The following is a 23,241-nucleotide window of genomic DNA, read 5'->3' as shown; positions in this document are numbered from 1 at the left end:
AAATTTGACACTGTGACCAATGGTCTCAACGAGCTCTCGGAATTGTACATTTTATAATTAAAAAAAACCCTGTCTTATCATTCAGATTGTCTGCGAGCACGAATTTAATTTTTCATTCTAAAGCGCTTCCTCGCTTGGACTAACATACAGTGGCTTAGTTGATGCCTATATTCATTTACACTATACGTTGCCAGACAAGCTTTAATTATGTTGTGGCTCTACAACATAAAGAGTACTGTAACAATAACCAGATCCTGATATAAACATGTATTTATTCAACCTCATTTGCGCTTATTCGCACATGCTAGGATGGAAAAAACGTTCCTTTCTGCCAAAGAATTGTGAATTCTCTTAATGTTCGCTGTATCTTTTTCAATAAACCAACTAAAGCCCTTTCATAAAAAAAACTGTTGTTGAAGCAGGGATACAGGTCGGTCCCGATTCGTTTTGCTGAATTACTTTGCAACGCGTGAATTATCAGCTCACTAACGTCATTTCAATTCCTTTTAGCTCCTAAAAAAATCTTGAAGATTGGCACAGATCGAGTAGAAAAGAGCCTACGATCAATCCTCCACTCACAACTAAGGTATGACGCTTCCTTCTCATACCCTGAAATTTTTATAACTGCCAGCACTTGCATAGTAATTAAGTGCTCCCTGCACTTTTCCTTCAGATGGCATCAGATCAGCGAATTTCTCGCTAAAACAAAGACTAGCTGTCAGCTTTAAATTCTTACTCCTCATTGACCCCACAACGGAACTTTGAACAAGTAAGCCACTAACTGTTTGTTTCATAATGAGTGAGACGTGATATACTGTTCTAGCACGCAGCTACACCTTTTCTCTCAACTCTCTCAACTCTTTCACCCAGGTGACATTCTTCGTCAGATCGGTTGATCGTAACAAGTCCCAATCAGAGGTAAATTTAATTCATAAGAGGCTCATAATTGCATATAAGAGAGAGGGGTCCAATGTGACTGAAAAAAGGTTCTGTTTTTAACTTTCAGGTCCTGATGAGAGCCCAAGAAAAGAATGGGTCTCGAAACGCGTAGACCTTGTCAAGAGACCACAAGAAATTTTGAGTAATCTAAAAATGAAACAACTCTTGTGATTAACTTGTAAAACAATTTTTTCTGTGGTCTAATTAGAAAGATTAGGTCGTTTGTTTAACGATTTATTGTAGTATATGTTTTTCTTAGAATGTGTCAGGAATGTATGTGCACGACAACACTATATGAATGAATGGGATGTCTGACAAGTATGATTGATGTGTTTCATCTAATGGTGTGGAAAAATTTCTTAAAATCAGTCATTAATAGATGATTGAAGTCTCAAATTGCTCTTATAAATGGAAGTCTAAAAAAATGAAAAAATAAAATAAATTCATTAATTAATTCAAAGAAAACGTAGATCTTCTATACTTTTTGTTTCATCTCAAAATGTGTTCTCATAAGAAAAGTTGAGATTAAAAATTGGTTGCAGTATTAGCAGTTTTGTTGTTATATTATGCCAAATAGTAAAGCTCAAAATTGGGCACCCAGGCCTCCCTCCAGGGTAGGCCATTGAAGTTCGTCCAGGGACACCTGATGTGGCCCACCATCCCATATAAGCTCTCGTAGCAGCGAGTGCAGTTGTTTAAACCAGTTGACAGAGACCCAGACTGGGAGGTTGGTAAAATAATATAGTAATTGCAGTAGCATAATCATTTTGGTCAATGCAATTTGTGCTATGATTGGAAGTTGTAAGGAGCACCAAAATGCCACTGACTCCCATTTGGAGTGCATGACCACCCCCAGATTAACCTCCCGGAGGTCTGCCAGAGTATGATAGATTGGGCTCCTAAATATCGGAACATGGATGGGGCCCAAGTGATTTCAGGGATCAGGGTCTGGGTTCTAGTCACACCGGGCAACAATGGGCAGAAGTAGGTCTTCGCCAGGTTCACTTTGACTCCTGACTGTTTCCCAAATTCCTACAAAAATAGCACCATATACAGTACATCTGAGTCCATTTCTGACACATACAACAATATGTCATCAGCGTACAGGGAAATGAGTTGTTCAGCGCCAACATCCTCTACAGCCCGTTCTCTACCGCACGACCTACTACATGGCAAGCATGAACAGGAGCGTGGACAATGGGCATTCCTGCCTGGTGCCCCGGCATACATTGTAGAAGTCCAACACAGTTTGGCCCGTACAGACCTGTGCCGTGGGGTAAGTGTACAACAATCTGACCCACGCCACCCATTACGCCCCCAATCACATTCGATCCATGACAGCCTTGAGATAGGCCCAACTAACAGTGTCAAATATTTTTTCCAGATCCACTGCTATCAAGCCCGCATTGTCCTCTTCATCTCTCTGTGGGGCGAGGAGTGCCATGTACAAGTGGCAGAGGCTGAGGGTGGTGTTGCGTTATGGGATAAACCCGCACTGGTCAGGGTGGATCAATGCATTCATGTATGTGAGTAATCTTGAAGCTAAAAACTTGCTCAGGATCCAAAATTCTAGGTTCAGCATAGATAGAGGCCTAAATGCTGGTGCCCCTAGTGTGGCAGTTTTGGGGAGGGGAACGATAAGTGCATCTCGGATGGAAAGTGTGGGCTCTTCATTCGCCAATGCTGCATTATGAAAGTCAGCCAGTAAGTCCACAAACTCTGAGTTTAATTCCACCGGCAGGCCATCCAGCCTGGGGTCTTCTTTCGAGCTGTTTCTTAAATGGCGTCCTTGATCTACTGGGGCGTAGCAGCACCTCTCAACTCCTTGGTAGCAATGGAGGTCAACTCGTGCAATGCCAGTGGTCCCAAGTAACCGTCCAGTTACCTTACTTCCCACCGGGTCGCTCTCATAGAGTCTGGTGTAATAATCTTAAAATGTAGTGTAAATATCCACCTGGGTGTGCACGAACCATTGTTCCGCCTCAGTCACACTGGTGATCAAGACACCCCGCATTTCGGGACACCCCGGAGGAGGCATCACCATCATACACAAAAGCACACTCTGACTGGCCACGCACTCCAACAGCGACCATGGAACACCTCCACTTCCAGATCTGGATCAATCCCAACACCACCCTACGCAGCACTCTCGTCTACAGGCCCCCTGACCCCCCTTCACTGACGCCATCGTAGACCTCATCGCACCCAACGCTCTTGCATCCACTGACTACATCCTACTCGGAGACCTCAACTTCCACATGGACAGCCCCAGTGACCAGAACACTGCCTCCCTTCTAGAGAACCTTGACAACATCGGACTCAAGCAGCTAGTCACGGCACCGAACCACACAGAGGGACACACGGTTGACCCCGTCTTCTCTGTCAGCGAGAACATCAGCTACAACCATACCACCAAACTATCCTGGACCAACCATCACTGCGTGCATCTCGCCTTCGTGACGCCCACCGTACACCACCATCATCGCCCCCCGTTGCACCTGGATGAAGGCCCCCGAAGAGCTTCTCAACTCCCTCAGCACAACCACTCCGCCAACGCCAACAGACGTCAACACTGCAGCACGCAATCTTACCCATAGATCTCAACTGCGGCGACACCCTGGCACCCCTCAAGAAAGGACCAGGCAAGCAACACTCCAAAAAGACCAGCTCATTCACTTCCTCCCTCCACAAGTCCAAATGCTCCTTCAGATGATTACGAACTAGCTACAGTGGTATATTTGTAGGTATGTTGGCGCCAATAAGAAGAATATCACTGATAATTAGTTAGAATAGCTATATCTGGGTGACGGTGCTTGCAGGGTGGGGAGAACCACTAACCTCCTCAGGATTCAATCTCTGTGACCAAGGTCAACAAAAACATTTCGAAATTTTTTACAAATCCCCAGCACTCATCCAAACAGTAACTTTTCAGATAAGAAATCAGAGTACAACAATAAGTACAAAGTATCTTGAATGCAGGTAATATTTCTTGTTCTTTATTTCCTGTGTGTCTCCAGGCTAAAAGATCTCTTAAGACAGTAGCAGCCGACACGTGTTTCGTCGCAACAGGGTAATATCCGCGACTTTTTCAAGGCTGTAATGTACAAACAAATCAATGTATCTCCTTACATCATCCGGAGAACATTAATCAAGGACAAAACGTCTGACAGGCCAACATACGAAGATAGAAAGTACGAAGAAATATAGACATGAAATGTCTTAAATGGGACTAAGTAGCCCTGAGTAGAGATGGAGAATAGGGTAGAAGAGGAGTGTCCAAACGTGACTAGTAATGATCGTAAATTGGGAATAGAATGAGATTATAAAATTCAATGTGAGAGAGAAAAGAAAAAACCCAATTCAATACACGGGGGTGATTATTGCAACTAAAAGATTTTTGTGACCGATCAGAACGGTGCGATTCTCAGTTCTACGGAGCTAATTATGCATCAGTGCAGATATGCAGTGTCAAACTCATGCATCAAAATTATGCATTGTCAAGGAGTTTGCCAGACCCAACAGCGAGACCACAGATGTTTCCCCCTCCCAAGACCTCTGCAACAAACTTGTCACGTTCTTCCACCCAAAGATCAGGAAGATCTACGCCAAATTCAACACCCTAGACCCGCCCACTACTCCCACCATCATCGCACACAACCAAGCCGCACCCCAACAGACCGTGCTCTGCAGGACCCCACTCACAACAGGGGACACACTCAAGACCTTGAAGAGCATCCACTCCTGAGCCCCCACGAATCCTCGCCCGTACCACATCTTCCACAGAGCAGCCGCTGCCATTGCCCCCCAGCTTCGCTGCACCATCAACTGCTCCATCGAAACCGCCACCTTCCCCGACTGGAAACACGCCAAGATCAACCCCCTGCTGAAGAAGCCACAAGCAGACCCAAAAGACCTCAAGAACTTCCGATCCATCTCCCTCCTCCCATTTGCAGCCACAGTCACCGAGAAGGCCATCAACTCCCAACTGTATGAGTTCATCAAGATGAACCACGTCCTGGACACCTTCCAATCTGGTTTCCGAAGCAACCACAGTACAGAGACTGCACTCCTCACCAGCACTCACGACATCCGTTCCCTCCTCGACCAGGCGAGACTGCAGCCCTCATCCTACTAGACCTCTCGGCCGCTTTTGACACCGCCTCCCACTGCACCCCAACAACGAGACTCCATGCCGCCGGCATCTGCGACAAGGCTCTGAACTGGATCCACTCCTTCCACAGCGGCCAGACCCAGCAAGTCAGACTACCACTGTTCCTCTCAGAACCCACAGAGATCAGTTGTGGAGTGCCCCAGGGCTGGCCCCTTAGCCCCAACCTCTTCAACATCTACATGGTCCCCCCTCACAGCCATCGTCAGAATCCATGGACTCAACATTGTCTCATACGCTGATGACACCCAGCTGATTCTCTCCCTCGCCAACTAACCCACAACAGCCAGAACCAACTTCCACAGTGGAATGAAGGCTGTTGCTACCTGGATGAAAGACAGCTGCCTCAAGCTCACCTCGGACAAGACCGAAGTACTCATCCTGGGACCCACCCCTTCAGCTTGGGACAACTCCTGGTGGCCAGCCGCTCTGGGGCCTCCTCCTCGCTGATGGACACTGCACGCAATCTCGGCTTCGTACTGGAATCATCGCTCACCATGAATCGCCAAATCAACGCAGTTTCCTAAGCCTGCTTCTGCACGCTCCGCCTGCTTCGAAGACATTCAGATGGATCCCTACAGAATACAGAAAGACGGTCACCTACACACTCATCAACAGTAGACTCAACTATGGCAACACACTCTATGCCGGCGTCACCCAGAAACAGCTCAAGAAACTATAGAACGTCCAAACCACCGCAGCCAGACTGGTACTTGACGTCCCCTGCCGCAGCCACATCACGCAACACCTCCGACAATTCCACTGGCTCCCAGTCAACAAGAGAATCAATTTCAAGCTCCTCACTCACACCTACAAAGCTCTACACGATGAAGGACCAGCATACCTCAATGTTGTAATCTTACCACTTGGAACATTCCCAAACCCCCCTCTCCCTTTCGCACAATGGTTTAACTTTAGAACCCTGACATGAAGCCTGCCTTAGAATGTTGACGAGGCAGGACTTCAGAGTGTATGACCTGGTTGTTCTAGAAAGCTGAGGATGCAGTTACTTATCTGATAATAAAGAAGATTTCTTCTTACCTGCGTTGGTTGCTTACTTCACTTTGGCGACGAGGAAAAGGGAGGCCGTGTCAGAGACGGCACTGCCTCCTCCCCTGTGTCATTTTAGCTTGCTGCTGCAGAAGTTAAAACAGTGTGGAGAGCATCGGTTGGTGGCTGGAGCGCATCGACTAGCAAGACGGTGAGGCGCACTGCTAATGTATGCTGTAACACCGTGAGAAAATTATGAAGATGCTATACTGTGGTCATAATTAATTCAAAGCGCAAGTAGCCACTGGTGCCTGAATTTGAGACAAAGTAAACTTAAGCCTGTGGTGAGCCAGGATATTGTCAACTTTCGCTGTGGCTTTTGCGAAGGCGTAGAGCGCATCGTTAGTAGTAGCAGAGCAAGGCTTCTATTGACGTTTATGGTTCAGTCAGTGGAGTCGCTCCGACCTTCTTTCCGGGTCAAGGAAAGTTTGAGCCTTGAGGAGGACAGCGCGATGGAAGAAAATAAAGAGGGCTGAAGGGGCAAGTTGGTCAGTGCTCGCCTTTTGGTTCGTCTGAGGTTGGGGCGTTTGTAGCTACGGCAACGTTGGTGGAAGCAGCGGTCTGTGGTTTGCCGATCGACAGCTTCGGAAGCCGAGTAGTGTTACGATTGCAGCACCGATCGTTTTGCGCCTTGCCTGGGGTTCTTCAAATAAGATTTAGCCTGCTAAGATCTCCGTGGCTCGACGATTTCGAGGGGAAGTCAGCAAAACGGGATTCAGAGCGAAGGCTGTGCAGTCAGCGCTTTGTGTTCCACTCAGACTTGATGACTGGAAGTACCCGCCTCCGTCCCTGTAGAGGCGTTTCTGAGGAACTGTTTCAGTCATAGAAAGAGGACTACACGGTGGTGGGCAGCACTGTTCAAGAGTAACATATTTTTCTGTGTATTCACTGCTAAATCATTTATTCAGTGTTTATTTCATGGTGTTGTGCTTGCTACATGTGTTAATTGCATGACCCCTCACTCACAGTTATTTATTTGCAATTTCTTAATTTATCATTCCTTTTCTCCCCTCTGCTGAGTTCCATTGGGGTGATTCTTTCTCTCCAAGCACTGTTGAGTTCTGTACGGGTGGAGTAGTAAAGTGGAGTACATAGTGTGATCTGAGGGAACCATGGCAGGTGCGGGAATGAGTCAACCACCCCCATTTTTAAACGAGTTAGGGGAGCCAGATATCCCATGGAGAAGGTGGGAAGGCATTTTCAAATCTTACTTAATTGCTATAGGGGGCGGTAATTTTTCAAATGTAAGAAAGCAACACATTCTGTTGCATAATCTGGGGATTCATGGCAGAAAAGTTTATGAAGATATCACAGGGAGATTAGTGGAAGACGAGCCCCTGGAGGAGGATGAAGGGGTAGATGTCTATGAATATACGTTGAGGAAGTTGGAGGCACATTTCAAGGTGAAAACAAATGTGGTTCTTGAAAGGCACAAGTTTTTTAAGAGGAATCAAAGGAAGGATGAGAAGGTTTCTTCCTATGTTGCGGTGTTGCGGGGTATGGCAGCAACTTGTGAGTTTGGGGCTCTCACGGACTCTTTGATAAGGGACCAACTGGTGAGATGCACTAATGATGTGAAGGTTCAGGAAGAACTGCTTACACGTAACCCGGATCTTGAGGAGGCTATTAATATAGCCAAAGGGTTGGAACACACAGCACAATGTATGAAAGAAATGAGAATTGGGGAGGCAGGAAGAGAGAAGTCAGAGTCGAAAGACTTGCCAAGTACGGAGGCTGTCTGTATAGTGGACAACAAATACAAAGATATTTCTGGTAAAAAGGCAGGTAGTTTGCAGTGTTTCAGATGCGGTAGCCATAATCATTTGGCAAACAATTGGAAATGTCCAGCTAGAAATATTGTGTGTAGAAAATGCAACAAAAAAGGGCATTTTTCCAAGGTGTGTAATGTATTCACTCCAAAGGTTCATGTGGTTGAACATAATGAGGCAGAAGATGTGGAGGAAAAGAGCTTTATTTTTCAGATTGAGGGGGAGAGCACGGAAGCTAATACCTCGTATCCCACATGTGAGATAAAGTTGGATGGTGAATCTTTTAAAGTGTATGCTGATTCATGTTCTCCTTTTACATTGGTGGAAAAGAGTGTGTTTAATGAGAAGTTTTCAAAAAATAATGTCAAGTTTGAAACAGCAGACATTGCTCCCTCAGGGTACAACAGGGTTCCCATACCTTTAGAAGGGATGGTAAGGATGAGAATTTAATTCAAGGATAGGCACACAGTAGGAAAGGTATACATTACTAGTGAAAGATCAAGTCTCTTAGGATGGAAACATCAGAAGGAACTAGGTATTAAACTTGACCCCAACAATAGTGAGCAGGTACTACTCATTGATCCCCCAGAGGTTGGTGCAAATTTGATTAAGAGTTATCCAGAAGTGTTTAATGAAGAGTTGGGTCTGCTTAAAAATTATATGCACAAAATAGTGTTAAAAGAAGGAGCAATACCCGTGGTTCACAGAACACGATCAATCCCCTTACTAATGAGAGAACCCTTAAAGATGGAGTTAGAAAAATTGGTTAAACAAGGGGTCATTCAGGAGGTTGAGAGTTCAGCGTGGTTGGCACCCATAGTCATCACGACCAAGGATGGGGGAAAGAGCATTAGGCTCTGTGTGGACTTGAGAACATTGAATGGAAACATTATAGTGGATAGACATCCATTACCTAGGATCCATGAGATGCTGAGCACTTTGCAGGGAGCGAAAGTGTTTAGTGTTCTGGATCTATCATCTGCCTATTATCAGATCAAGCTTCACCCTGAATCCCAACCTTTAACAGCCTTTACCACTCCATTTGGCAATTACAAATTTTTAAGAATGCCTTTTGGACTGGCGTCGGCGGCTTCTGCTTTTCAGAGAGTGATGCAACATGTTATCAAAGATTGTCCTAAGTCAATGTGTTTCCAAGATGACATTCTTATTTATGGGTCAAATGATGGGGAACATAATGAGAATGTTGAGAGGGTGTTGAAAAGATTGAAAGAGGTGGGATTCACCACAAGGGAAAGCAAATGTAAGGTGGGTGTTACATCGGTTGATTACTTGGGACACATAACTTCTGGAGAAGGGATCAAGCTAAAAAATGATCTGGTGGAAGCTGTGAGGAGAGCACCCACGCCAACAAATAAAGAAGAGGTGCTTTCATTTCTAGGCCTAGCAGAATATATGTCAAAGTTTATCAGGAACTTTGCTATGATTGCACAACCCTTGAGAGATCTGATAAAAAAAAACAAGGAGTTCATTTGGGGTAAGGAACAAGAAGGAGCGTTTGAAAACATAAAGGAGGCCATCGCTGCAGCTCCATACATTGGCAATTTTGATGTGAACAAAGACACAATCATCTCCACGGATGCCAGTAATAAAGGAATAGGCTATCACAAAGAGAAAATGAGAACATGAAGGTGGTGGCTTTTGCTTCAAGAACCTTATCAGCAGCAGAATCCAACTATTCGACTATAGAAAAGGAGGCATTGGCAGTGTATTGGGCAATCAAGCATTTCAGTTTGTATGTGTGGGGTATGCCTTTTGAAATATACACTGACCACAAACCTTTAGTCAGTTTGTTGGGTAATAAGGACATGGAGAATATGACGCCACGAATTGCAAAATGGGTCCTGGGTCTACAGGGTTTCAACTTCAAAATGGGTTTTGTTCCGGGTCAACAAAACAAAGTTGCTGATTTCCTATCTAGGGCACCTTTAGGAAGACAGGACGAGGAAGCTACTGGTAAAGAGAGTGTGATGGAGGTAAAGATACCAGCAGTAACGAGAGAGTTGTGGGACTTTCACTCCGAACAGGACAACATCCTGAGTAAAGTCAAGTCTTATGTAATCCAAGGATGGCCCAACAAGTGCAGAGATCTTCCGGGAGATATTCAGCCATTTTGGAATGTGCGTAATGACTTGTCAATAGAAGGAAGATTACTGCTCAAGTCTGGGAAAATTGTTCCTCCCGAGGGCTTAAGAATCAAAATTATTGATCTTACCCATGAGGGGCACATGGGTAGGAGCTTGAGTAAGGCAAAATTGAGAGCTGATTACTGGTTCCCAGGAATGGATCAGTTAATGGAAGATAAGGTGAAGGACTGCTATTCCTGCGGCATCAGTGACAAGTCAAGATGCATTAGGCGCTCCCCACTCATACCGGTGGAAATCCCAAGGGTTCCTTGGGACAAGTTAGGATTGGACAGGGACCTCATGAATGGTACCTTTTGGTGCTTATTGACTATTTCTCAAATTGGATCTCTTGTAAATTTGTGAATACCATCAATACCAAATCACTTATAGATTTCATGAGTGAGGTATTTTCTAAAGAGGGCATTCCCTCCATCATGGTCACAGATAATGGGGTTCAATTCGTTTCAGAGGAGATGAAAGAGTTCCTGAAAGACATGTCCATATCCCATGTGCGTACCCCGTTGTATTGTCCCAAGGCCAATGGGAAGGTGGAGAGGGCTAATCGGATGTTGAAAGAGTGTATACAACTGGCTGTCAAATCAGGGATGTCAATTGAGCCCGCCATTAGAGACATTTTATGGTCATACCATACCACACCCAGCCTCTCAACAGATCATACCCCTTTTGAATTGTTGAGAGGTAGGAAGGCTGGTTCAAAGTTGTCTCCAAATTGGTTGTGTCCTAAGGAGAAGGTAGTGGTCAACACGGAGGAATTCAGGGAAAGAACTGATTCCAGACAAAAAAAGTACAAGGAGTGGTATGACAGGAAATGGGGTGCAAAGGAGAGGAGTCTCAGTCAGGGGCAAAGTGTGTATATCAGGAAACCGGAGAGCTTTGGTAGCAAAGGTGGAAAATACTTTGCTCCAGAGAAAATTAAGGATGTGAAAAGAAATGTAGTAATTCTGGAAGATGGAAAAAAATGGAGTATGGATCGGGTGGCTTTGGATATGAGGAATGGGGGCCACAGGGAAGACAACATGACCCTGGTGCAGGAAGCTAGGGCTGGGGAAGCTCAAACGAGAAGAGGGGGCCGAGAAAGAAAGGCTCCGAATTGGCACAAAGATTTCAGTATGGTGGTACATATTATATGATGTGTAATTCATCCTTGGGACCTGTGGTTTTGGGGATCCTGCAGGGCGCTTTTCCTGTTATCCCTCACTGATCATATGTTGTTTAACTTTCCTCCTTGGTGTTGTTTAGGAGGAAGATGTGTTGTAATCTTACCACTTGGAACATTCCCAAACCCCCCCTCTCCCTTTCGCACAATGGTTTAACTTTAGAACCCTGACATGAAGCCTGCCTTAGAATGTTGACGAGGCAGGATTTCAGAGTGTATGACCTGGTTGTTCTAGCAAGCTGAGGATGCAGTTACTTATCTGATAATAAAGAAGCTTTCTTCTTACCTGCGTTGGTTGCTTACTTCACTCAACCACCGCCTCACACTGCATGTACCCACCAGACAACTCCGATCCTCCCAACTCGCCTCTGCGCCAAGGATCTACAAGACCAGAACCGGAGGAAGGTTGTTCTACTCCCTCGCCGCCAAGACCTGTAACAACTTGTCCCTCCACCTCAGGCAATCTGCGTCACTGACCCAATTCAGAGAGGACCTCAAGATCTAGCTCTTTGAATTATCCTCCAACCAGTCCGACCAGCAGCCCCCCTTCCCCAGCCCATATTTCTAGAGGCATAGGGCAAACATACTGCCTTCTAGCTAGATGCACTGATTTTTCTATGGCGGCGCTCGTGACGTCCGTGGCAGCTTTAATTAATCCTTTCCAAGCAATAGCCGGTAAATATCTACCTATCTCCTTTCTGAGTCTAATTTCATTTTCACTTCAGCCTTGGCCAATCTATTTGTTGGCCCATGTTGATAAAGTATACGTACTTATTCACAGCTTGCAAAGTCTAAATGGTTGAAAAAACAGGTTTGGCAACAGGCCACCTTTCTGTTTACAGCCATATAAAGGACTGAAGGCAAAGGAACCCCCTCATTTTCTGATTAAGTCTTTTTAACCGGAGTTCGCAAATGATGGCATGTCTGGAACTCTGGTCGTTTGAGGCTGCTATTTAGCTCCCCCCCCCCCCCCCCCCCCTCTCCCGCCACTGTCTTACAGCAATGTTATCAATGTAAAGAAACTGCACTAACGCACATTACAAACAAACAAGACTACAGGACACACGTCACCTCATTTGACGAGTATATTGCTGTTTTCCCATTCATGTACTTGTTTCCTCGACCACCTGCACAATGGAAAATCTTAAACACGATGAAAGGTGGAAACTCCTCTCCAGCGAACCTGAAATGAAAAAGAAAGTTTTCCACTATTTCACAAGCAGTGCTTTACACTGTACCATTTATTTCTATCACAAATATTACACGACGCTGAAAACCATTGGATGCAATCTAAAACTGAATTATTTTTGTAATCATCACCGTGTGAACAGATGTCTTTAATTTGAGTGTGTTGACTTGCATTTATCGCAAATACATTTTCAACTGCCACTACACAATTCACAAAACGAATTAAAATATGGTATCATCATAATATTGGGATTTGCTTACTGCGCTAGCATGAGAGCTATTGAGACAGACAATAACGTCATTAGCAATAACATCAATTGCAGCAAAATAAGGCGCAGGAAAAAACACATAATGTATCAACAGGTCGCCATGTGATTACGACACCAGCTTTCCAGTCATTTGCTTTTTTAATTTTGTAATCAGTTCTATTATGGCCTTTATATAAATTGGCTCAACTGAGAACTAAAACTCCCAGAATGCAATTGAGCCGTAGACATCGCCACCACAGTATGGCCATTCCTTGTCACGGTCACTGCTGCCAGAGCATGGATTGACTGCTTTGGCCCTAGCAGCAGAAGTTGCTGCCCCTCTCCCTTCCAAAAACAAGCCTATGTCAGAGGCAGAGCAGGCTAGGTGGACACCAGCCATAATCTATGCACCAACCACCTAACATCAAACCCTTCAGCAGAAGCAACTGCTGCTCGAGAAGACCGGAAATACCCGCTCTAAGCCAGACAACTCAAGGTCGAAAGTTCGTTTTAGCGCATCTCCTTCACATAAAATAAATTAAACTTCCCGCCAATCACTACGATGTTTGCAAAGGGGAATAATGTCACTTGTCTCTATCATTGGTTACGCTTTCCGTGTTAAGAAAGGTGAAGATAGTGTTTGGATTACCGCCTTGGTAACCACAACATGAAGCACATATTCAAGTTAAAAGGCACTGTGAGATCGTATAATTGAAACGTTCATTCCTTATATATGTAGCCGTACGTACATCAGCAATCTTTAAAACACACAAACAGCATATGTGTCTAACAGTCGATGGCTGCTTCCTTAGGACAAACAATTCTCACAAGAAACATCATGAGTTAATTATTTTGAAAACGACAAAGCATAATTTCATCTGTATTAGGCGTGCATTAGTAAATATCCTGCTGCATCCAGCCAAGAGATGCATAAATTAAATGCCCTGAAAAAAATCCCAGGCTACAGCAGACATGGCATGTAAGAGGCTGGCTCTGTATATGGTATACCACTAAGTGGCTATATCTTGCACAGAGTCCAGAGATTCCCCCAGAAGTGTACAGGGTTCAATGTAAACCCAAAGTGCTCTATTTGTGGTAGTGTGGGCGAGCTGCCTTAGGCCTAACTCAGAGTAGTGTAAGACATTTATTATGCACACAATAGTTAATAAATGACACTGGACCTTAAAAAGGAAACCCACAACAATTTTAGAAAAATAAGCTTCTTTCAAGATTTATTTCAAGAACAAGATGTACACAAAAAGGTATGTATGTTTTTCAGGAAAAATACTTTTCACTTCAAAGAGTGTACACTGCAATTTTCGGGATGTGCAATGATAGCCCATTGAGGAAACAACAATGCAGTTTTTCAGGTAAGTACACAACTTACAGATTCAGTCTTCAGGGTTTCAGGTCAACACCAGGCAAGGTTCAAATTGGTAACAAGAATGCACCACATGCGGCAAAGGGGCGGCCATGTGAAGTGGTCAAATTCGGGGTCAGGCGCCCAATGTTAATCAATGGAGACTGAGGGTGATTGAAGATGCACTGCTCAGATGAGAGTAGAGCGGAGTCAAGCGCCGATCTCCTGGAGTTAAGGTAAGTACAGCGGGGCCACAAGGCAGCACCAAACTGACACCCTCAGCGGCTCAGGGGCACGCCGGGTGCAGAGTGCCAACACAGCGTTGGGCGCCCAATGTAACTTAATAGGGGAGATCGGTTTTGGAAAGAGGCTGCAGGCCAGTGGCGGCTCCTCCGCTAAGGCGAAGGAGCATCACCCCACTGCTCAAGAGGGAAAATACAATGATAATAACTATTGTTATTATCATTGTATTTTTTCCTATGGAAGTCAGTCGGTCACGGGGCGGGGCAGGGCTGGGCATTGCAGGGAGAGGAGTGGTTTGCGCTCCCTAAGTGCATATGACTTCTTAGCCTGCCCTCTTGGGTCACAAAGCAGTCACGTACACTTTGCATCTTCCCCACCAGGCTGCATTACACAGCCTGGTGAGGAACATGCAAAGCCTCCCTGTAGCCGTTAATGCGCCGAAACATGGCGCTCAGACCAATCACAATGCTGCTATTGCTGCAGGTTCTGGCCACGAGACTGCACAAAGAAAGTCCACAGCTGCCCAGGTAAGTTCTGATGCTAGGGGACGTAGGGACACCATTGGTCAAGCTCCCTAAGGCCCAAGGGATTCGGGTGCAGTTGTGTCCTTTGCCGATGGGTACAGTTTACCGGGCAGGTCACGGTCAAGGGAAGTCTTTGGATTCAGGCTGCAGGCGTCAAGAAAGGATCCCGCAGGGGTCAGCCTAAGCTGGGCTCTGGCTCAGAATTGCTGGGGAACCCTTGCCGGACCAGTAAGCCACTTGGACTCGGGACATGGACGTCAGGTGCAGAAGTGGGTTCGGAGGTGGTTTTGTGGTTCCTCAGGGCTGAGTTCCTTTCCTTTAAAGTTGGTTTCTTCTGGACAGGTCTGCTGTCCACAGGAGATCTTGATCTTTGTCAAACGCAGGCAGTCCTCCCAAACCTTTGGAGGTCGCTGGGCTGCAGGAAAAGTCATCTTTTGGCGCGGGATCGTCGAGGGTTGCAGACAGGCCAATAGGGCTGGGGCCAAGTCAGTTGGTGTTGGCAGTCTTCTCTGATGGTGCGACGCTGTACTGTCCGGGTCTTCTTAGGTCATCAGGATTCTGTTTTCAGGGTCTGGGGGAACCACCTTAATGCTAGATTTAGGGGTGTTACAGGGGAGTAACAGGTAGGGACCCATGGGTTCCTTACCTGGGGTGTCTACACCCACTAATATGTCACACTCCTGTAGGGGGGAGATAGCCCTAGTCCTGATTGGATAAGTCCCACCATCTTCAAGATGGTGGGCACTGAAAAATGTGCTTAACTTCTCCTCCAGCAAAGGAGGAATGGAGTTGGCGAAGGGGGTCACACCTCCTATTCTATCTTGGTTTTTCCGCCAATTCTCCCATCAAAAATGGGGGTTTGAACCGGGGCCTGCCATCTGCTGCAAGCAGCAGAGACTGGGGTCACCTTACAAAAGGTGCTAAGGCCTTTGAATCTCCCCTCTTGAGTACTGTGCTCATCCTGGGGGAGGAGGGGTGACACCTCCGCACAGGATGTGCTTTGTTTTTGGCCTCAGAGAGCAGGGGTCCAGAAACATGTCTGCTGGTGGTGGCAGGCTGCCTAAAGCCAGTCAGAGACTACACAAGTGTTGGTAGGTTTCGAGAGGGCACCTCTGAGGTGCCATCTGGGTGCATGTTTCAATAAATTCCACACTGGCATCAGTGTGGGTTTATTGAGAGGAGTTGTTTGGTACCAAACACTCCTGGGTTCAGTAAAGCCATAATGGTGCTGGGGAACTCGAGTTTCAGCCCATGTATGCTCTATGGCTTCACTGGCACATACAATCAATATTAAGAATAGACAAATATTGTTGGGGCATACCTACTTTGCAGATATGCCCTCACCTGAGATATAGTGCACCCTGTCATAGGGCTTGTAAAGCCTGCTAGAGGGGTGCTGTCCCTATACCATAGGCAGTGCTGCTTGGCATGGCACAAAGACATGTTGTTTTGTCGTTTTCGAAATCCAGGTTCCCATACTGCATTGGAGAGTAAGATTAAGGCAGTTTCTATTGATGTCAATCTGCTTTGGCTGGACCTGCGGAAGGTAGCTGACAAGGTGAAGGCAGCAGAGGGTAACATCGACTGTCTGCACGGGGATGTCTCTATGCTCAAACAACAAATGCCTAAAATGACTACTGTTACCCGAGAGTTGGAACTTAAGGTAGTAATTGGAGGAAGGCAGTAACTGGGAAAAGCGGTTGGTGGCCGGAATGATAGGGGATGCTGATCTCTCGACGTTGTTGATGGAAGGGTAGGGAATTTCAATGGAACTCCCACATGTGGCCTGGCAGATGACACCTGTGTGGCAGTGGCTGGTGACGGTATTGCTTCACAGGGCTCAGTTTCCCCGTCAACTGCGGATATGGATTCTTGCTCCGATATGACACATGAAATGAAAGACAACAGGAGACTTATACACTAATGAGCACTTTATCACCTTTGAGGATGCGGACTTTAGTTTGGGGCGGGGCCTGATCACTTTCTCCACTATGCTGGCTTGGTAGAGTTTGTCCAGCAGACCTGGACCGTATAACCCATGGCACCGGCGTATCCAGCACACTGGCGGTCATGCTGTCTAGTGGGTCAGAGCGGCATTTGGCATCATTGCTTTCAAAAGCCATGGTGGCAGACGTTACTCACTACCCTTTGTGGGCTCGGGAGGCATTGGACACTGATCTCGGGGACCTGCTTTCTGATGAGGACTGGGCGCAGGTGCATGCCCTGACACGATCACTCTCCAGCAATGCTAGATTTAAGTTTTCATTTTCTCCATCGTACCTACATGACGCCCCTGGCATTGAGCCATATATTTCCAGATCGCGCTGATGGATTTTCTCGTTGTTGCAGTGTAGGAGCGTGCCTTCTGCATTTGGCCTGGGGTTGCCTGCTGGTAAAGGCTTATTGGACTGTAGTGGTAGAAAGGCTTGTGTTTACTGCGTGGTGATCTTACACCACAGTTCTGTCTGCTGGGGAATATTGCTAGGCCCATGGGGCGAAAAATGCCCTACAAGTGCTTGCAGCCTGCCTTGGTGTTGGCTAGGAGGAGGGTAGCCATCTCCTGTATGTTGCAGAGGGCCCCATCGGTGGACCACTTGGAGAAGGATGTGCCAGAGTGGTCATTGGTGAGGAACTTCAAATTAAGCATACAGGAAAAGATGTGAAGCTTCAGGATGATTTGGATGCATGGGTGGCACTGTGTGAGAGCTTTGTGACCCCTGATAATTTGCGCTTGATTGGTGAAGGGACTGACTCGAATTAGTAGATGAGTAATCGCCCCCATTGGGATTGTCATTGTATTGTTTCGCTGAGTGATAATATGGTTTTCAGATACTTATCTTATGAACAATGCTATGCTAATGTATTAGAAGGTCGTGTAGGATGTGTACGTTCCCAATGTTAATTGTGCGAAGGAGTATGTTCATGTAGTGAAGAGTCTTGCAAGAACATGCTTAGAATTAAGGGTTTAATCTGAAAGTACATCCATCAAAGAAGGGGTTCTGGAGCAACTGACTCTTACAAGAATGTTCATACAGGAATACAGAACACTTGCTCCATGAGCTCATTACATTCTAAGCCAGAGGTTTAGTAGATACACATTACCACACATCTCCCTTTTTTTTAAAACAAGATAACAGGAAAATAAGAAAAACAGTAAAACAGAAATATAACACCTATACATTCCTTAAAGCATACATTTCTAAAATAACAGTACATGTAAAAACAATAAAAACTTCCTCTTTGAAATAAGAGTAGATTAAATAAGAAAAAGGGAATAAATTCAAATTAGAACATTTCAAATAAGAATACACCAACCATCATCCCCTCCTCTTTAGAAATTTTAACGAGGAACAAAATCGTTAAATCTTGTGGGCTTCCGGTGAATACGATCACTCCTGCGTGGAGCAGAATTGCTTCGTGAGAAATTTGCAACTTTCTTCGGGACTGAAAAATTACGTGGAATTAAAGCTACACGAGAGATGCCCCACCAGTTCCCATCAGAAAGTTTCACCGCATTCTTCCTTACCTCACAAACTTGAACAGGATCCTTAAACTTTGAAAAACCCTTCCCTACCATGATGGGATTTTTGACACGGAACCAATCTCCTATTTTTAGCCTGCAAGGTTTCACAGAAGAATAACTTTTATTTTCAAATTTTTTGAAATTGAAAATATTAGAGCTAGATTCAGCAGATTTACACCAGCTACCAACATCCCCTGGTTTAGGCAGCACCTTTAGAATCCAAGATGGACATAATTCAGTAACAGCTTCTCTACCCCTCATAAGCTCAAAAGGAGATCTGCCAGTGACAGAGTGTGGAGTAGTGCGGTGAGACCAAACCAACTCATGAATTGATTGAGCAACATCCATATTGCTTTTGATCGAAGCTTGAATACACTCAACTAATACTTTGTTGAAACGTTCGACTTTCCCATTGCTCTGGGGATGATAAAGGGGTGTCCATAAGTGTTTAATCTTACAATTTTCTAAAAAGGAAGACATTTCAGAGAAAACAAATTGAACCCCATTATCAGTAAGTAATTCTACTGGAAAACCCTCTCTGGAAAACACCTTCAAAAAACATTCAAGCACTTTTCTTGTAGTGCGTTCCGACACAGGCTCAACTTCAACCCATCTGGAGAGATGATCCACCATTACAATAAAGTATCTTAAATTGTGAGGTAAAACTTGGTACGGGCCTAAAAAATCATCACTGACACGTTGCCAAGCTTTCTTTGGACAATGACTTACTGACTCAACTTGACGTTCAGTTATCAACACTTTGTCACTTGATTTACATTTAATGCAATTTGACACAAAATCTTCAATTTCTGAATCCATACGAGGCCACCAAAATCTTTCCCTGATCTTCTTCTTAGTCAGAGTAGAACCCAAATGACCGCTGTGTGCCAATTTTATTACCTGCTGACGAAGAGAGAAAGGTACTACCAATTTCTCTCCACGAACCAGCAGATTACCTTCTAAAGATAATTCTTCTGCAATTTTCCAAAAAGGTTGTAACTCATTTTTTAATTGTGATTCTTTTGGTCAACCAGACTGTAATAATGTGATTACTTCACTTAAAATGCAATCTGATTGGACATGTCGCGGCTGACCCTGGTTTTTTCCTCGGGATGACGCTGATGCTATAGAGGGGTCCCCCTCCCATCCGTCCCCAGCCCGGAATATGTATAATATCCTCGGACTCGGGAGACAGGTGGGCGAGGAAGGAAGGGAAGGTTCTGAAGGGAGAGAGACCAGAAATGAAACAAGCAGACGTTTAGACACTGCGCTTTTCTTCCCCTCCCCGTGGACAGAGCTTACTCCTATCTGATCCCCGCTTTACCTGTCTCTATTTCCTCCCGCTATGATCAATGGTTGGTTCTGGCCGTGGTCTTTGCCCAGTTAACAGCACTGGTGGGGTGACTCACGGTCTTAGGTGCGGTTCAGAGCAGGCTCAGGGGTTGGCTCTAGGACTCCAGAACCCAGAGCTAGGGTAGCCCAATGCTTCTTGAGCTAGTAGAAACCGCCGGTGGCGCTACTACTCCAAGCCCGGGAATCCGTGGGGCCGAGGAGCGCCGAGTCAGCGGATTCTTTAACGGAAATAAGTGCAACACAAAAGGAAAGGACGGGAGTGAACTTGGGTACCCTCTCGCGGTGCCCCGACTGTTTGAGGAAATGGAGAGCTCTCGGCACCCAAGTACATTCTGGCCAATCCAAGGTGTTCACGCTGCCACTCTATGCTCCTTAACGAGGAGCAGAGGAGCGCGTTGGCCAATCAAAGGTGTTAGCGCTGCCACTCTATGATCCCTAACGAGGAGCAGAGGAGCGCGCACCCGGGGTATGGCGGCCCGGCAATCCGTGGGCATCTGGGAGGATCCGAAGGCGCTGTCACTCACCTCACACACGTGGGGTTGCAGAGGCAGAGGTGAGCACGTCCTGGAACTCGGGGAGTCTCTGGAGGGAATCACGAGCCGGGGAGTCGCGATAACTAGGCTGGAACTGGAGCTGCGAAGGTGCGGGCCGCTGAAGGAAGACGGGCAAATCCGGAATCATTGGCACCGCCCCCCGTGTCGGGTCGGCTTTTATTTCCGGACGCGCTGATGGCCACGGGGGGCGTGGTTTCACTGCGCCTCCTGGGAGATGTAGTTTGGAGCACTTTCCAACGCCAGAGGGTCGCTTGGTGTCGCTCCCGCCTTCGTGCTCGATCATGACAGGACAGCAGAGATCCATTAATTTTCTGAAAAACTTGCATCCCCTATATATGAGATGAAGCATTCCTCAATCTCGGCTTCCCAATCATGATTGTCATGTTCATCAATGGGAAGTCGAGAAAGACAATCAGCCCGGGAATTTTTTCCCCCAGGAATGTACTCCACTGTAAATGAAAATTCTAAAAATTTTGGCGGCAAGTCTGGAAATTCTAGCTGTAGTTCGTTTGATTTTTTTCCCAGAAAGGATATTCACTAAAGGACAATGGTCAGTTTTCAACGTGAAATGTCTGCCCCAAACATATGCTTTGAATTTCTCTACACTCCACACACATGCTAGTAACTCTTTTTCAATTACAGAGTATTTACGTTCGGGATCTCTTAATGTACGAGAAGCAAAGCCAATGGTGAACTCATGTCCATTCTCAATCTGTGTGAGAACAGCCCCTAAGCCATATTCAGACGCATCAACAGTAATGACAGTGGCTCTTTTTTCAGAAAAAGATTGAAGAGCTGGAGCATTAACAATTCTTTCTTTGATGATATTGAAGGTTTGATCACAAGAATCAGACCAGTTGTATTCTGCATTTTTCTTTAGTAAGGGTCTAAAGGATTCAGTTAGGCTTGCAAAGTTCTTTAAGAATTTTGCATAAAACTCACAAAGACCCAAAACGGAAAGTAGTTGATCTTTGTTCTTCGGAGCTGGAGCATCCAAAATACTTTTTACAAGGCAAGGTTTTGGCTTAATACCTTCAGCTGAAAAAACGTGACCCAGATATTCTATTTCTTTAGTTTTGAATATACATTTGTCTTTCCTTAATGTGGCACCTCTAGATTCCAATATACTCAAAACATCGTCCACAACAATATTATGTTCAGCTTCACTTTCTGTAAAAACCAATATATCATCTTGGAAAACCACCACTTGAGATAAGTGATTAAACATGCTAGACATTAATCTCTGAAAAACTGCTGCCGCAGAAGCAATGCCAAAAGGCATCCTGCAAAACTGAAAGGTTCGCTCAGGAGTAACGAAAGCGGTTAAATGGCGAGAGGATTTATCTAAGACAACTTGGTGATAAGCTGACCTAAGGTCTAGCTTCGTAAACCAACACGAATGACAAATTTTGGTGATAAGATCCTCAATCCTTGGAAGAGGAAAGTTATCCACCCAAATCGCTTCGTTGACACTCCTCAAGTCAACACACATCCTGAGTTCGCCATTTTTTTTCTTCGCGAGAACTATGGGAGACAACCAAAGAGTTCCCTCCACCTTCTCAATGACGCCTTGTTTACATAAATGTGAAAGCATATCAGAAAGTTATTTTCTTATACTTAGAGGTATGTTGCGTAATTTATGTTTGATTGGGGTAACCTGGTGTTTAACTTTTATGGAAAAAACAAAGTCTGAGATTTTGCCTAATTTGTCTTGAAAAACCTTCTTGAATTTCTTTTCCCAATCAAAATCTGAACCAAATTGTACCTTGTTGTCTTGTGACAAATCAATAGAACAACAATTGCCGGAGACTTCCATTCTTTCAATAGTGACAGGATTACAAGAACCAGGTCTTATAACTAATTTAAATTCAGCTTGGTGAATCAGTCCTAGGACATTAATGCCCTTGCGAGCAACATAAACTTTACCATTGATGTAAGAATCAAGAAATTTGATATTAGTAGAAAAATACCCCAGCAAATCCACTTTGCTGCCTTCAAATGCCACCGTAGTTACATCGGGAGGAAGCAAAGGATGTTTACTCCAAGAAAATGTGTATTTTTTATAATCTATGATTGTAATGCGAGCACCTGTATCTATAAGGAGTTTGATGGAAATTCCATCAATCCAAACTTCAACTTCTGGGTCAATGACTGAAGAAGAATTAAACTCCTTTACACATCTAACCCCCAACATTAACTCGATGTTGGTGGTAGGATTTTCTTTTTCAACATCACTATCCTCAGTTATTAACGAGCGAATAGGATTATTAAATCTGCCACCCCTACACACTTTTGAAAAATGACCCATTCTATTGCACTTCTTACAGTGTTGACCAAGTGCTGGCCAATATCTAAAGGAAGAAACATGATTTGGTGAGCCACACCTGAAGCAGAATATTTTCCTTTGTGCAACATTTTGAACAGTAGGTTTGGCTGGAATTGTAAAAATTTTTTGTTCAACAGAAATCGTGGACTTGTTAACAACAGCCCCTGAGATGCTAGTTTTATTGAGAGATTCTTCAAGAGACTTAACGTCTTGACAAGATCCCTCAATACTTTTTGCTATGTCGATGGCTTTATCAAGAGATGGATTCTTGCAGGTAAGCAACCGCTCTTGTATTTTTTCAGAACTACATCTAGTTACAAGTTGATCTCTAATCAATTGAGAAGTGAATTCTTCAAATTCACACGTGGACGCTAGCACTTTCAGAGCGGTAACATAAGTATCAATACTCTCTGAAGGTTTTTGTACTCTGGTAAAGAACTTAAATCTATGGACAACCAGATTTTTTGATTTTGCAAAATACTTGTCAAGTTGAGCGATAGCTGCATCAAATTCATCAATCTCTTCATCTGAACCATTATAATCAGGAAGATGGTCAAATACGTTTTGGCCCTCAACACCAAGATGATAATACATTAAACCTTTTTTCTGTCAGGTTTGAACTTATTAGCATCAATTGCTACTAAATATGCTTTGAACGAGCGAATCCAAAGTTTC

General features: G+C 44.9%; 1 protein-coding gene across 1 annotated transcript in view; it reads right to left on the bottom strand.

Annotated features, from left to right (window-relative positions):
• C8HXorf58 (chromosome 8 CXorf58 homolog) overlaps positions 1-23,241 on the bottom strand; it is a 714,653-nt gene that overhangs the window by 394,598 nt on the left and 296,814 nt on the right. The window contains exon 5 of the mRNA XM_085622411.1: positions 12,319-12,430. Coding sequence (XP_085478537.1) covers positions 12,319-12,430 — 112 coding nt within the window. The remainder of the gene's footprint in view (positions 1-12,318; positions 12,431-23,241) is intronic.

This window comes from Triturus cristatus, chromosome 8, assembly GCF_964204655.1.
Source record: "Triturus cristatus chromosome 8, aTriCri1.1, whole genome shotgun sequence".
Lineage (NCBI taxonomy): Eukaryota > Metazoa > Chordata > Amphibia > Caudata > Salamandridae > Triturus > Triturus cristatus.
The sequence above is the reverse complement of the archived record's forward strand: the minus strand, read 5'-3'. Positions and strand labels throughout refer to the sequence as shown.